This window comes from Otolemur garnettii, unplaced genomic scaffold (genome assembly GCF_000181295.1).
Source record: "Otolemur garnettii isolate 467f Iridium unplaced genomic scaffold, OtoGar3 scaffold00048, whole genome shotgun sequence".
Taxonomy (NCBI): Eukaryota; Metazoa; Chordata; class Mammalia; order Primates; family Galagidae; genus Otolemur; species Otolemur garnettii.
In genome coordinates this window covers 953484-968055 of record NW_003852443.1, presented here as the reverse complement: position 1 = coordinate 968055, position 14572 = coordinate 953484, and the positions used below count along the sequence as shown (strand labels likewise).

Genomic DNA, 14572 nt, shown 5'->3' with positions numbered 1-14572 from the left:
GGCTTGCTGAACTGCCCAGCCATAGTTCAGACCCATGGGCAAACAAATTCAAAAAGCCATGGTCTTCACCAAAGTCCAGGCTGTGGCTTTTGCCTCTGGTTGGGGGAGGGAGATCTATGGCTTGCAATCTACAACCCAGGAATTTCCTATAGTCAGAATGCCTGAGGCTAGACCCATCCCTCTCCAAGTCAGCAGGAGGGAAGTTGTGGGATGAAACACCAGGGAAAGCCTTGCTGGGCACAGATGCTGGGTACTACTACTCCAGAAGATAGAGAAAGCTCTCCCCTGCCCCAGCAGGAGGGAGATTTAGAAGAGACCTTGCCTCACCAAAATTAGTGTAATTAAGCCACAATTTCCTCCTACAGTGAGGGGCAGGGAGCATTCATTTCACTGGGCCATATAATGCAGAGGTCCCCTCAGAGATCCTGCCAAACACATTGAGGGAGCAGGGCCTGTCTCCCTTTTCTCCCTGCTTATTACTAATGACAGAGCAAGTGGCTTCTATAACCCTTACTCAGTTGCTATGGGAGCTGTGTAGGGTTCAAAACTCTTCACCTTTGTGGCTTTTGCTTGAGCTTGGCTAGCACTCCAATTCACCCCTTCTTGAAAGTAGGCCTCTGCAGGGAGCAGTCTATATGACACCCCAAGAAAGAAGGGGGATGGATTGTGGTAGGGTGACTGAGTCAAAATTGCTCAATATTCTGCCATGCAGGAGGAGACCCAGAGGAAGATATTCATAGGTACAGAAAAAGGGTGTCTTTCTTCCCCTGTGGCACTCTCCCATGCAATGACAGGTTCCATGGATCACTGCTCAGAGAGCCCCCAGGGTCCTCTTACCCTTCCACTATTTGGGCTCTTCTAGTCTGATCTGCTCATAACTGTCCTCTTTTCTCTTCATTCTACTTTTTATTCTTTGTTCTCTCAGTTTGTCTCAATGGGGTTGCTTAGTGCTTTGATTTCTTCTCCTTTTGATGTACCTCCCAATGTCAGCAACTTCAAGTTCACTTCAGTCTAATTTTCTTCCTTCTAGATGGGAGCTTCTGAGCCTCCAGTCAGCCTTCTTTCCCCTCTCTCCCTTTTACTCACTTGTTAATGGGTTGTTTGATTTTTCCCTTGCTGGTTTGCCTGAGTTCTCTGTTGATTCTGGTTGTCAGCTCTTTGTCAGATGTATAGCATATGAGTATCTTGCTGTACGTTGGTATTCTCTCATTCTGTAGGTTGTCCATTTGCTCTATTGATTGTGTCCTTAGCTGTGTAGAAACTTTTTAATTTGATCAGGTCTCATTTGTTTATTTTTGTTGCTGTGATTGCTTCTGAGGTTCTTTCCCTAGGCCGATATCTGTAGCAGTTTTTCCAACATTTTCTTTTAGAAATCTTATATGGTTGAGATACCTATATTCATAACACCCTAGACATGTGGGTGTTGAAACCACACATGGCAACAAAACCCAAAGCCATATAAAATGATTTCGTATTTTCTAAACCCTAGATTTATCTCCTACCAGAGATACTGAAAATTGATTGTTTTAATTTTTTATTTTTTACTTATTTTGTTTGTTTGTTTTAATTTTTTAAAATAGTTCTTCAAAGATTTCATTTCAACAAATATTCCTTTAAGGCACCATTTTCTGAAAATTTGTTTACAGTTTTACAAAGGGAAGTTGTATAGTACTATTAAGTTAAATCAATTTTTAGGTTCTGTGGCATAGTCAAAGTTACAGAAATGGAGAACTTATTTAATTATAGTTATCTTTTCTTTGATCTGTATTTAACATTGACAATGAAAATTGCAATTCAACTAAGGAAACAAGAAAAAATGTGGAATCTCTTGGAAAATATGTCTGAAAGATCAATAGTGAAAAGGTAGGGAGTAAAAATTTAAGACCAAAATTTTGGGTCTATTCATTATTTTTAGAAGTCAAAATCAGAGACCTTCTTTCCTTTAGTCTTGAATATATGTGTAGTTAGATTTCTTTATAATTCCCTACTGAGGATTTAGGAGAATTAGATTATCATGTCTTTTTGTCATTAAGATTTTCAAGATAAATGACAAAAATATAAAGTTATTAAATTATTTTTGCAACAAAATATAAATTGTAGACAAAGAAAAAGAACCTATATTAGACCTTCCTCTGTTTTTTGGAGTAAGTTATGTTTGGAGTAAGATAGATTAATATATCTGAATGTAAAAGAAATGATGGTCACCAAAAACTATTGTTTATGAAATACAAAGATAGTCTAGCAATGGAGAGGGGTGAGGAGGAAAGGGACAGGGGAATGGGGGCAATTGGTGGGAAGAGGGAGGGTGTTTGGTAGGATCTCACCTACTGTGCACAATGCAAGGGTATTTAACACACCCCACTCAGGTAGGGAACTCTCCTACAGCTTGAACTTTACCTTGGGAGTGAGAACAATGTAACCTAAAAATTCGTTCCCTCATATCAATGTGAAATTTAAAAAAAATTATATTATTTATGATTTTTAATTTATTTATTCATTAAAAAATTGCTAATATATACATAAGTGGCATTTGAAGATATAACTTAAATTGAAATCAGAAATCACAGAAAAAATTGCTATGTCACAATACAAGTACAGGAAAAGTGATTGAAGCATATTTTTTAAAAGGATAATTATTGTATTTTTAATTTCAGGCTGTTTGCAGAAACTCATTTCAGAATATAAGAAAGCCTGATATTAGCAAGGTGGAGCTTTTAAAAGATGTTCAAAGCAAAAAAGATCTTATTATTCGATTAGTAGCTCATGATATTGATCAAGCTAATATGGAAGATTACATAGAAGAGGAAGTAAATTCTGAGGAAGAAGAAGTCATTTTAGGAGAGGTGTTTGCCCAAGACCAATTTATAAATCATGTGAAAAAAGTCAACAAGCCGGTAGAAAGCAAAGTTTCTCCTAAGTCAACTCCAAGCACCAGCAGCCTGAAAAAATTCTTGTCACTAAGTAAATGTTGTCACATATCTAGTGAAAATATTGAAAGTATTGAACCAGTTTCAAATCAGATAATAGAATCTAATGAGACAAATGTTAAAAGAGCTGTTGCTGAGCTTGACATGTCCACAGCAAAAATGACGCCTGACACAGTCTCTTCTTGGGAGAAAAAGCCACAGCATAAGGTAAGTGAGAAACATGGCTATCAGTGAAAGGGTAGAGAGCTTCACAAACTTGGTCCAAGAACATACTTTGATTAGATGCAAAAGAATACTAAAATGAATTGTCTCCTCCTAAATTTGGTGATATTTACAGTATAAAAGAAATGCTTCATAGATACAGCCATGTAACTCAATTGAGGGAAAGCAGGTAATGAGCAGAAACCTAGATTAATTAGAAGCCCATGGGAACAAGAAAATAGAAACAGTTAAGAAGAATGTAAGCTAATTACTGAAAACAATAGATTCCAGAACTTTTATGTTTTTGACTGGTAAATACTCATTGAAATTTTATCCTTATGCCAGTAGAATAGTTTAAGAAGTTTGGCTGAGGTATGTAGAAATACAAAAGGATGCACAGAAATTTAGATTCTTCTGGGTTTGAATTCTAACTTTGACTCAATAGCTCAGTGACCTTTGGGCAAGTTACATAGCTAACTTTTTCTTAAAAGTCTCTTAGCCAACTTAATCCAAACTTAAAAAGTTAATTAACATTTTTAAATAACATCCTACAATTAGCTTATAAAATCAAAACCTTGTAAATGATCATATAGGCCTCAGTGACCTTTTGAGGTTTGGGTTTTTTTTTTCTGTCCAAATATCTATATCATAACATGTTTTTGGAGACTATGTGATTCAGAATTTCCTGATAAAATGATTTTTTTGATTATTCATTTGATGACAGTGCCAGGTAAACACAAAAGCTGACATAAACCAGAGAAAAGAACAGGACACAGAACTTTCCTGACTTCCCAACAAATAGACTGAAGTATTTTTTAAAATAATAGACCTTAAAACCTTCCTAATAGGCCAGCGTTGAGTTGAATCTCTGTTCTTTTTGCTGTTGAACTCAGAAAAATATGATTAAAATTACTTTTAAGTTTATAAATGGAAGATTAGATTCTTTAAACATTGTTCTAGGTTTATGTTTAAAATCTAGTCAAAGACCAATAATATCATAATTTAAATCATCCTCACTGAGACAGTTCGAAAGAAATTATATTGGAAGAGACATTTATAATTGTAGGATGCAACCACCTTTTCAGAACTCTCTAAAACTTTTTTTCTAAGTGTAGATTAGACTGCATTAAAAAAGTCCCAAAATGAGAAAGCACATATCAAACTCACTTTGTGTAATACCTGATTTGCATTTCCAGAAAGAAGAAAAGAATCTCGTTACTGAACCTGCACATTACTACATACATAGAATTATGAGTTCATCTTCATACAACCATGATGATCTCCTTGCATCTATGAGGTACATAAAATTAAGGCAATGCAAATAAAGAAATCTCAGATTAAAATAGGGCTTATAGGGTGGTGCCTGTGGCTCAGTGGGTAGGGCACCGGCCCCATATATCAAGGGTGGCAGGTTCAAACACGGCCCCGGCCAAACTGCAACAGAAAAATAGTTAGGCATTGCGGCGGGTGCCTGTAGTCTCAGCTACTTGGGAGGCTGAGGCAAGAGAATCATCTAAGCCCAGGAGTTGGAGGTTGCTGTGAGCTGTGTGGCACCACAGCACTCTACCAAGGACAATAAAGTGAGACTCTGCAAAAAAAAAAAAATACGGTTTATGAAAAGAATAGGGCCCTGGTAAGGCTATAGTTGAGCAAGCATTCAGTGTTGACCTTTTCTTGACTTTAATTGAGTATTGAGAATTGCTAATATAATCATAAAGTGAAAAAAATTGCTTAGAAGTTGAATCTAATTTAATACTTCTGCCCTTAGAGGAGGTAATTCTATCCAATAGTTAATTTCATTTTATTTATATACATATTTATAATAATTATGAGCTTTCTTGGAAAAAGAAGCCCTGATTTGTAGTGTTTGCTGATTTTCTATGGCTTAACACATAGTTGAGGAGAGGTGCTAAGAAAGCCAGCATGGCCTAGCTCTAAGATTTGATGATACACAGTTCACTGTAGCTGATATCCTATCCTTGACACACTAGTGATATATAATACATATAATGTATAATATTACATCTCCTGCCATAACTCATAAAACCTGTAATAAAGTTTCCCAAAATAAGTGTTCAGTAATTCTACAACTATTATTGTGTTTTGGTATGTGTGTAGGTAAAGAAAAAAAATTAAATAAATTAATTAGATTATAGTATTTCTTAAAATAATATTAGCGTCTTTAATTGAGTATTTGCTAATATATTGGGGTATTTTTTAACCTGAAAGACTGGCACTAAGTCGGCAACAGCATATGCACTACCAGGACAAAAGAATTCTTGCATAGTTCTCTTAAATATGCCAAATATTCTAATGTCTACTCCCTATAAAAAGAATACAAAGAAGAGAGGGAGAATTGTAAGTTGGATCATTCAGAGATGAATTCTAGAAGTTAAAGAATTTGATGTGGGGATTTAAGAATGACTAGCATTTCATGAGCAGATGACAATCCAAGTTTGGGTGACTATAGATACAAAATATGGACTGTATGGCAGTTAGAGGGGACAAGGTGCACAGTAGACCTGGAATCTAATAACTCTATCAAGAACAATTAAAACATCTAAAATTTTTCTTAAGTGTATAAAATATAATGCAAAAGAGGGGTGTTATTATCTCACAAGAAACACTGGCTACACAGAGAAAATGTTTATTTTTTTTCTATTTAGCATGATTGGATCATTATTTTTCAATGTGACAATGTTTTGAGAGATCTATTCCTGGCTCACCATTGCCCCTTTTCTTCTGCATGATATTAATAATTCTTTTAACATACATAACTAATAATGAAAGCTCCTCTCTGTTGTTTATATCAGCAAAATAGAGAGGGGGCACAGATGATAATAAGCAAAAATAAACTCTGCGTAAGATGATAGATACCCAGGTTCTTGTTTTCCCATAGAAACAAAAAATAAGCAACTACAAACTGACTACATCAGTGTTATCCCCCAAAAGAGGCTGGAAGCCAAAGATAGGTAGCAACCAAATGAACACTCAGTTAACGAAAGGCCACATTCAAAATGAAAAAAAATAAAAATAAAAATAAAAGTCTCTGGATTTTACCTTGCTCTTGTATTCAATATCTTCACAGCATGGTACATTACAATAGGGATGTAGGGATAAAGGGGTCTAATTCCCAGGTTTTTAATTTTTTTTTCCATTACGGTGAAAAGAACAGAACACATGAGAACTAGTTTGCAATGTTCGGGATATCTATGTGTTTCCTAAGGAAATTACTTTAGTCTCACCTGAATAGAAGCTCAGATGTGCAATGGTGGCATGATGGTGGGAATAATGCATCAAAAATTCACACATGAATCAGTCTGACCAGAGTCAAAGTGAAGGAGGAAATTCTACATATTGTGAGATGGAAGTAACAAATTAACCTACAAAGGAAAATCAATCAGATTGACAGAAGACCATTCAGCAGAGAACTTTAAACCCAGAAAGAATTGGGGTCCTGTTTTTAGTTTCTTAAACAGAATCACTACAAGTCAAACATTTTGTATCCTCCAAACCTAAGAAACTTAGAGAAAGGAGGAATAAAGTCTTTCCTAGCCAAGTAAACACTAATGGAATTTGTCACCACTATGGCTGCCCTACAGGAAGTGCTTAAAAATGCTCTATATGTGGAAAAGAAAAATCAATACCAATGTAAAAACACCCAAAAGTTAAAGCTTACAACCTTTACAAAATAGTTGCAGAAGAGAGAAAACAAAGTAACTAAATATTATTTAAAGTGATGAACAGAAGAATATCTCACATATCAATACTAATGCTTCAGGTAAACAGGTGCAATTCTCCCTTAAAAAGATATAGTCTGGGCATGGTGGCTCATGCCTATAATCCTAACAGTCTGGGAGGCTAAGGCAGGTAGATTGCCTGAGCTCAGGAGTTCAAGATCAGCCTGAGCAAGAGCAAGACCCCATCTCTTAAAAAAAAAAAAGATAGCTGAGCATTGTGGTGGGCAGCTGTAGCCTCACCTACTTCGGAGGCTGAGGAAGAGAATCACTTGAGCCCAAGAGTTTGAGGTTGCTGTGAGCTATGATGCCATAGCACTCTACCAAGGGTGGCAAAGTGAGACTCTGTCTCAAAAAAAAAAAAAAAAAAGAAAGAAAGAAAGAAAGAAAGAAAGAAAAGAAAAGAAAAGAAAAGATATAGCCTGGCTGAATGGATGAATAAATATACCCTGAGTTTCTGCTATATCTAGGAAACTTAATTAACTTGCAGAGATTCTGCGTCTACTCAAGGTAAAAGGGTAGAAAAAAAATATTCCATACAAATGAAAACCAAAAGCAACCAGGAGTAGGTACTCTAAGATAAAATAGACTTTAAATCAACAATTGTAAATAAGTAAATAAAGATAGTGCAATTTGGCAACAAGATATAACAATCATAAAAATATATGTACCTATCACAGGAGCTCACAGGTGCATAAATAAAATGCTACTACATTTAATCAAAGAATAACCAGCAACACCATTGTTTATAGGAACTTCAACACTCTACTAACAGAACTGGACAGATCATCCAGGCAGACAACAAAGACACACTGGACTTAGTGTTTTGTCTATAGGACTCGAGAGCAAATGGACCTAACAGATCTCTGTAGAGCATATGACCCCTAAACAGAAGAATATATATTTTTTAATCAAAACATGAGAAACTTCCCAAGATATATCATGTGTTGTGCCATAAAAGAAGTCTCAATATATTGGGCAGCACCTGTGGCTCAAAGGAGTAGGGCGCTGGCCCCATATACCAGAGGTGGCGGGTTCAAACCTAGTCCTGGCCAAAAGCCGCAAAAAAAAAAAAAAAAAAAAGAAGAAGTCTCAGTATATTCAGAAAAGTCAGAATCATTCCATGAATCTCAGACCAAAGTAGAATAAAACTAGAAATCAATTCCAAGAGATACTCTCAAATAAATCTACACAGAGTCATAGAAACAACCTTCTGAAGAATGATCCTCTTGGGTCAATGATAAAATTAAGATGCAAATCAAAAGATTTTTCATGACATTCATGACACCACTGTCCAAAATTTATGAATATAGTAAAATCAGTATTGAGAAAGAAAGTTATAGCCTTAGCCTTTTCTTACATCAAAAAGGCAGAACGATCACAAATTAATGAACCAAGGTCACACCTCAAAGAAAATGGAAAAGGACCAACTAAACTCAAAGCTAGCAGAAAAAAGAAGTAACAAAGCTCAGGGGAAGATCGAACAAAATGGAAACCAAAAAAAAAAAAAAATAACACAAAGGACCAATGGGCAAAAAGTTGTATTTTGAAATGATAAAATTGATAGCTATCCAGCTAGATTAACCAAAAGTAGACAAGAAAAGGACCGAATAAGTTCATCAGAAATGAAAAAGATGTTATAACTGATGCCACAGAAATACAAAATATTATTCATGAATATACATGAGTCTCTATGCATACAAACTGGAAAATAGAAAGGAAATAAACAAATTTCTGGAAATGCACGACCTCCCAAGTTTAAATCAGGAAAGAACAAAAATATTGAATAGACAATAAGAGCAAGATTGAAACAATTATATTAAAAAAACTATCAACAAGAAAACAGACCCAGACCAAATAGAGTCACAGTCAAATTCTACCATACCTAGAAGTGAAAACTGGTACCTATCCAACAAAATTTATTCCATAATATCGAGAAGGAAAGCATCCTCTCTAACTCATTCCACAAAGTCGGTATAACCTTCATACCAAAGCCAGAAAAGACACAACACAAAAATGAAAACTGCAGACTAATATCCCTAATGAACATAGATGCAAAAATCCTCAACAAAATACTAGCAAACTGAATTCAATAGCACACCAAATATATATATATATATATATACATATATATATATATACACATACATATATATCCCTCCATGGGTTTCATCCTTGGGATGCAAGGGTCATTTAACATATGCCAATAAATAAATATGACTTAACACAAGCAGAAGCAAAAAAGAAGACCCCAAGATAAATAGATACAGAAAAAGCATTTGATAAAATCCAACGTCCCTTCTTAATAAAAACCCTGAACAAACTAGGGCTAGAAGGAACATACCTCAAAAATATGAAAGCCATGTATGTCAGCCACATAGCCAACATCATGCTAAATGGGGAAAAGCTGAAAGTATCTCAACTAAGAACTTTAACAAGACAAGGGTGCCCACAGTGATCACTTATATTCAACATAGTATCGGAAGTCCTAGCCAGAGAAATCAGGCAAGAGAAAAAAATTAAAGCATATCAAAATTGGAAAGAAGAAGTGAAAGTATCCCTATTTGGTGATGATATGATCTTATATCTAGAAAATCCTAAAGATTCACCACAAGACAGACTGCTAGAATTAATGAATAAATTCAGCAAAGGCGCAGATTATAAAATCAATGTTCACAAATCACTTGCATTTCTATGTACTAATAACAGTCAAGATGAGAGTCAAATCAAAGACTCAACACCATTTACAATAGCTTACAAAGAAAATAAAATACCTAGGAAAATCCTTAACCAAGGAAGTGAAAGACTTCTACAAGCAGAACTTCAAAATACTGAAGAAAGAAATTCCAGAGGACATAGACAAGTGGAGAAATAACTTATGCTCCTAGACTGGTAGAATCAATATTGTTAAAATCTCCACACTGCCTAAAATGATTTACAGATGTCAATGCAATTTCCATCATATACCAACATTACATTTCACAGATCTAGAAAAAAATAATTTTGTGCTTCATTTGTAACAAAAAGCCCAAATAGCCAAAGCAATGTTAAGCTCATGTTAGGCATCACATTATCTGACTTCAAATTATACTAGAAGGCTATAGTAACAAGAATAGTGTGGTACTGGTATTAAAAATAGAGAAATATACCAACAGAACAGAACAGAGAACCCAGAAATAAAACAATCTACCTACAACCAACTGATCTTTCACAAAGCAGGCATACCCTGGGGAAAGGAAGTCCTGTTTAACAAATGGTTCTGGGAAAACGGGATAGACAAAAAGAAAGGAAAGGGACCCCTATCTCTCATCATATAAAACATTACTGTTTGTATGGATAAAAGCTATGGTTCCCCGAACCCTGGGCACAGAATGGTAGCAGTTTGTGTTCCATTAGGAACTGGACCCCCCACCAGCGGAAAGTGAGTGGCAAGTGAGCTAGTGAAGCTTCATCTACATTACAGTCAATCCCCATCACCACCACCTGAGCTCTGTCTTCTGTCAGATCAGGGGCACTATTAGATTCTCTTAGGAGTATGAACCCTGTAGGGGCAGGCTGGAAAAATTATAAAGGAAAAAAAAAAGCAATAGAGCATTTGTGAGGGGTTCAAATGACAAGAGTCTGCTTCCTTATCTTGAAAGCTGAATACAGCCACAAGAATAAAACACTTAACCAGTTTTGAAGTTAAAAGATCAGATTAAAAAGCAGCTGTTTGGGCTGGATGGAATAGATTAGCAATACAGATTAAAAGGGGACATCGCCTCCCTTCCACAATATATGTTACCTTCTAAATGTATAATTCTAACCCAGGTGCTTTGTCCACTCCCTTATACATTATTCCCCTTAGGTCTTACACAAGAGCACCCATACATCACATGTGGGGACATAGTTTTCTTGACTCCTAAATAATCATGATAAATCAGCTAATGCTATATTGTAAATGATTGTTGAAACACAATAAAAAGCCTGGTGAGATTTCAGACTAGGCAGCATTCCCCTGGTGTGTCTTTATGCTGGTCAGAGTGATTGCCTCTCCAAGCCTCATCAGTTATTGCCCTGGCAGTAGTTGAGTGTGAGAATCTTTGTTATACCTGTCCCTTCAGCTTTAGCCAGGTTCCAAGGAAGTCAATGGGGGCAAACAGCAACAAAGCCTACTGTAAACTGGTCACATGAGGGATCTAGGTTGCAAGTTTCTCATGAGAATCTAATGCCTTTCCCTCAAGCCCACCTTCATTCATGGAAAAACTGTCTTCTCTGGTCCCAAAGTGGTTAAGAACTACCAGATAACCAAGTTAAATATAACGTATGTAACCACAGGAATTCTAGAAGAAAATAGGAAAAACTATTCTTTGTATTAGCCTAAGCAAAGAATTTATGACTAAGATCCCAAGGTAAATATAACAATAGCAAAAATAAATAGAGCTCACTTAATCAAATCAAAAAGCTTCTGCACAGTGAAAGAAATAACCAGCACAGTAAATAGAAAACCTATAGAATGGGAGAAAATATCCACAAACTATACATCTAATAAAGGGCTAATATCCAGAATCTACAAAGAACTCCCACAAATCATCAAGGAAAAGAAAAAAACATTAGAAAGTGGGCAAAAGACGTGAACATAAGTTTTTCAAAAGAAGATAAGACTAATGACTAACAGACATATTAAAAAGTGTTCATCAGGGAAAAGGAAAATAAAACCACATGAGATGCTTCCTTATCCCTGTCACAATGGACATGTTTAGAGTCCAGAAACAATAGATGTTGGTGTGGATATAGAAAGATAGGAATGCTTATACACTGTTGGTGAGACTGCAAATTAAAATAACCTCCATGTAAAATAGTACATAAATTCCTTAGAGAAAAACATGCAGACATACCGCTTGATCCAGGAATCCCACAAATAGGTATGTGCCTAAAAGATATATTTTATCAAAAAAAATTGCACTTAAATATTTATTGCATTATAATTCACAATTACAAAGATGTGGAGTCAACATAATTGACCATCTATTTATGAGTGGATTATACATACACATGCATGTGTGTATTAACCATGAAGTACAACTCAGCTATAAAAAAAGAATCAAATAATGTTTTTCCCAGAAAATTGGAGAGAACTGGAGAGCTTTATTCTAAGAGAAATATCCAAAGAAGGAAAAAGCAAATACCACATGGACTCTCTAATAATTAGGCACTAAATGAAGAGCACACATGGGCATAAAGAGATGTAAAGGACATGGGAAACCAAAAAGGGGAAGGGGTGGGGTAAAAAAATTATAAATCAGGTACAATGAACACTGTTCTGATCATGAGCACACAAAAAGTCCCAACTTAAGCAATATACAAAGTATCCATGTAATAAAAACATTTGAATTTTAAAAAAAGAAGAAAAATATTTTATCAATAATCTAACTTTACACTTTAACAGACTAGAAAAATAACAAACTTAATGCTATTAACAGGAACAAGATAATAAGAATTAGAGGAGTAATAAATAAAATAGAGGCTAGAAAAACAAAAAAGAAAATCAATAGTATCAAAAATTGGCTCTTCAGAAAGATCAACAAGGTTGAGAAGCCTTTAACAAGATTACCTAAGGAAAGAGAGAAAAGCCTCAAATAATTAAAATTATGAATGAAAGAAGGGACATTGCCACTTAGTTTAGAAACAAAAAGGTTTCTAAGAGAATACTATAAAAGATTGTATGCCAATTAATTGGATCCACTACATGAAATGGAGAAATTCCTAGCAACACTCAGTTTGCCAAAATGGAATCATTATGAATTGGAAAAATCTGAGCAAATCTACAAACAGCCAGGACATTGAATAATAGTCATAAATCTGCTAACCACAATGAAAAAAAGCTCAAAGCCGATTCTATCAAAGAAGAATTAACACCAACCCTTCTCAACATTTTTAAAAACCTGGAAAGAAAGAAATACTCCCAAAGTCAAGAGATCAGCATTACCTTGATACCAAAGCCATACTAAAACTGTATAAGAAAAATTATAGACTAGTATCACTGATGAACACTGATGCACATTAAAAGGCTTAGAGACCATGACCAAGTGGAATTTTCCCAGCAATGCAAAAGAGTTTCAACATACAAAAACAGTCACTATAATATACCACATTAACAGAATGGAGGGGACACACACCCTTCTCAATTGATGTAGGATAACTCAGAAATTTCAATACATGTCATGATAATAGCACTCAACAAATTAGAGGTAGAAGAACACAGTTAAGGCCATGTATGAAAAGCCTACACCTAAGTTTGTCTTCAATGGTGAAGAAATGAGGCTTTTTCTCCAAGATCAGAGATAAAATTGAGAGATGCTCACTTTTGCCACTTCCATTTAACATAATATTGGAAGTCCTAGCCAGAGAAATTAGGCAGGAAAAAGCAAAAAGGAATTAAAAGAGTAGAAAGGGTGGGGTACTAGCCCCATATGCTGGAGGTGGTGGGTTCAAACCCAGCCCCAGCCAAAAACTGCAAAAAAAAAAAAAAAATAGTAAAATGACTTTTGTCTATAAATGACATGATAATATATGTAGAAATCTCCACAAAAAATCCTTTTAGAACTAATAATGAGTTTGGCAAAGTTGTGGGATATAAAATCAACATATATAAATATTGCTTTTCTATATACAGGCAATCCCCAGGTTATAAACAAGATAGGTTCTATAGATTTGAATTTGTATAGTTTTGAATATTGGAACAGGTACAATTATTTATCACTTGTAGAAGCCTCCATTCCTAAGTGCAAGTCATATGTCAGTCAAATGTCTGTAATTTAGGAATTTATTGTAATAGTCTCCACTCATAAGTGTGAGACGTACGTAATTTGGATATTTATAAATTGGAGGTTGCCTACACATACAATGAACAATCTAAACAGGAAAGAAAAGGCAAATATTGCACTAGCATCAAACAGAATAAAATTAATAGAAGTAAATTTAATGAAGGAAGTGAAAAACTTGTACAGTGAAAGCTACAAAACATTACTGTATGAAATTGAGGACACAAATAAATGGAAAAACATTTCACATTTATGGATTGGAAAACTTAATATTATTAAGATCTGAATACTACCCAAAGTGATCATCAGATTCAATGGCTGATGCCTGTAATCCCAGCACTTGGGAGGCTGAGCCAAGTGTATTGCTTGAGTTCACGAGTTCAAGACCAGCCTAAGCGAGAATGAGACACTGGCTCTAAAAATTAGCCAGGCATTGTGGTGGGTGTCTGTAGTCCCAGCTGCTTGGGAGGCTGAGGCAAGAGAAGAGCTTTAGCTCAGGAGTTTGAGGTTGCTGTGAGCTAAGACACCATTGCACTGTTCCGAGGGTGGCCAAGTGAGACTCTGCGTCAAAAAAAAAAAAAAGCAGCATATTAAAAGGCCTATAGGCTATAACTAAGTAGAGTTGGTTTTTTTAATAAATAAGAGCTACAACTTTACATATGACTCCTACATAAAGACAAAAAAACAGCTTCATGACACTGGATTTGAGAATGATATTTACTTATGGCCAAAAGCACAGGCAAGAAAAGAAAAAAATAAATAAATTGTACTTCATCAAAATTAAAACCTTTTGTACTTCAAAGGACACTATAAATAAAGTGAAAAGTCAACCAGTAGGATGGAAGAAAATACTGCAAGTCATATACCTGATATAGGATTAATATTCAGAATATATAAAAAAAAT

At 35.2% G+C, this 14572-nt stretch overlaps 1 protein-coding gene across 1 annotated transcript in view; it reads left to right on the top strand.

Moving 5' to 3' along the window:
* Positions 1 to 14572, top strand: part of FSIP2 (fibrous sheath interacting protein 2) — a 109426-nt gene that overhangs the window by 86282 nt on the left and 8572 nt on the right. The window contains exons 21-22 of the mRNA XM_003791515.2: positions 2655 to 3134; positions 4325 to 4425. Of these exons, the coding sequence (XP_003791563.2) occupies positions 2655 to 3134; positions 4325 to 4425 (581 nt within the window). The remainder of the gene's footprint in view (positions 1 to 2654; positions 3135 to 4324; positions 4426 to 14572) is intronic.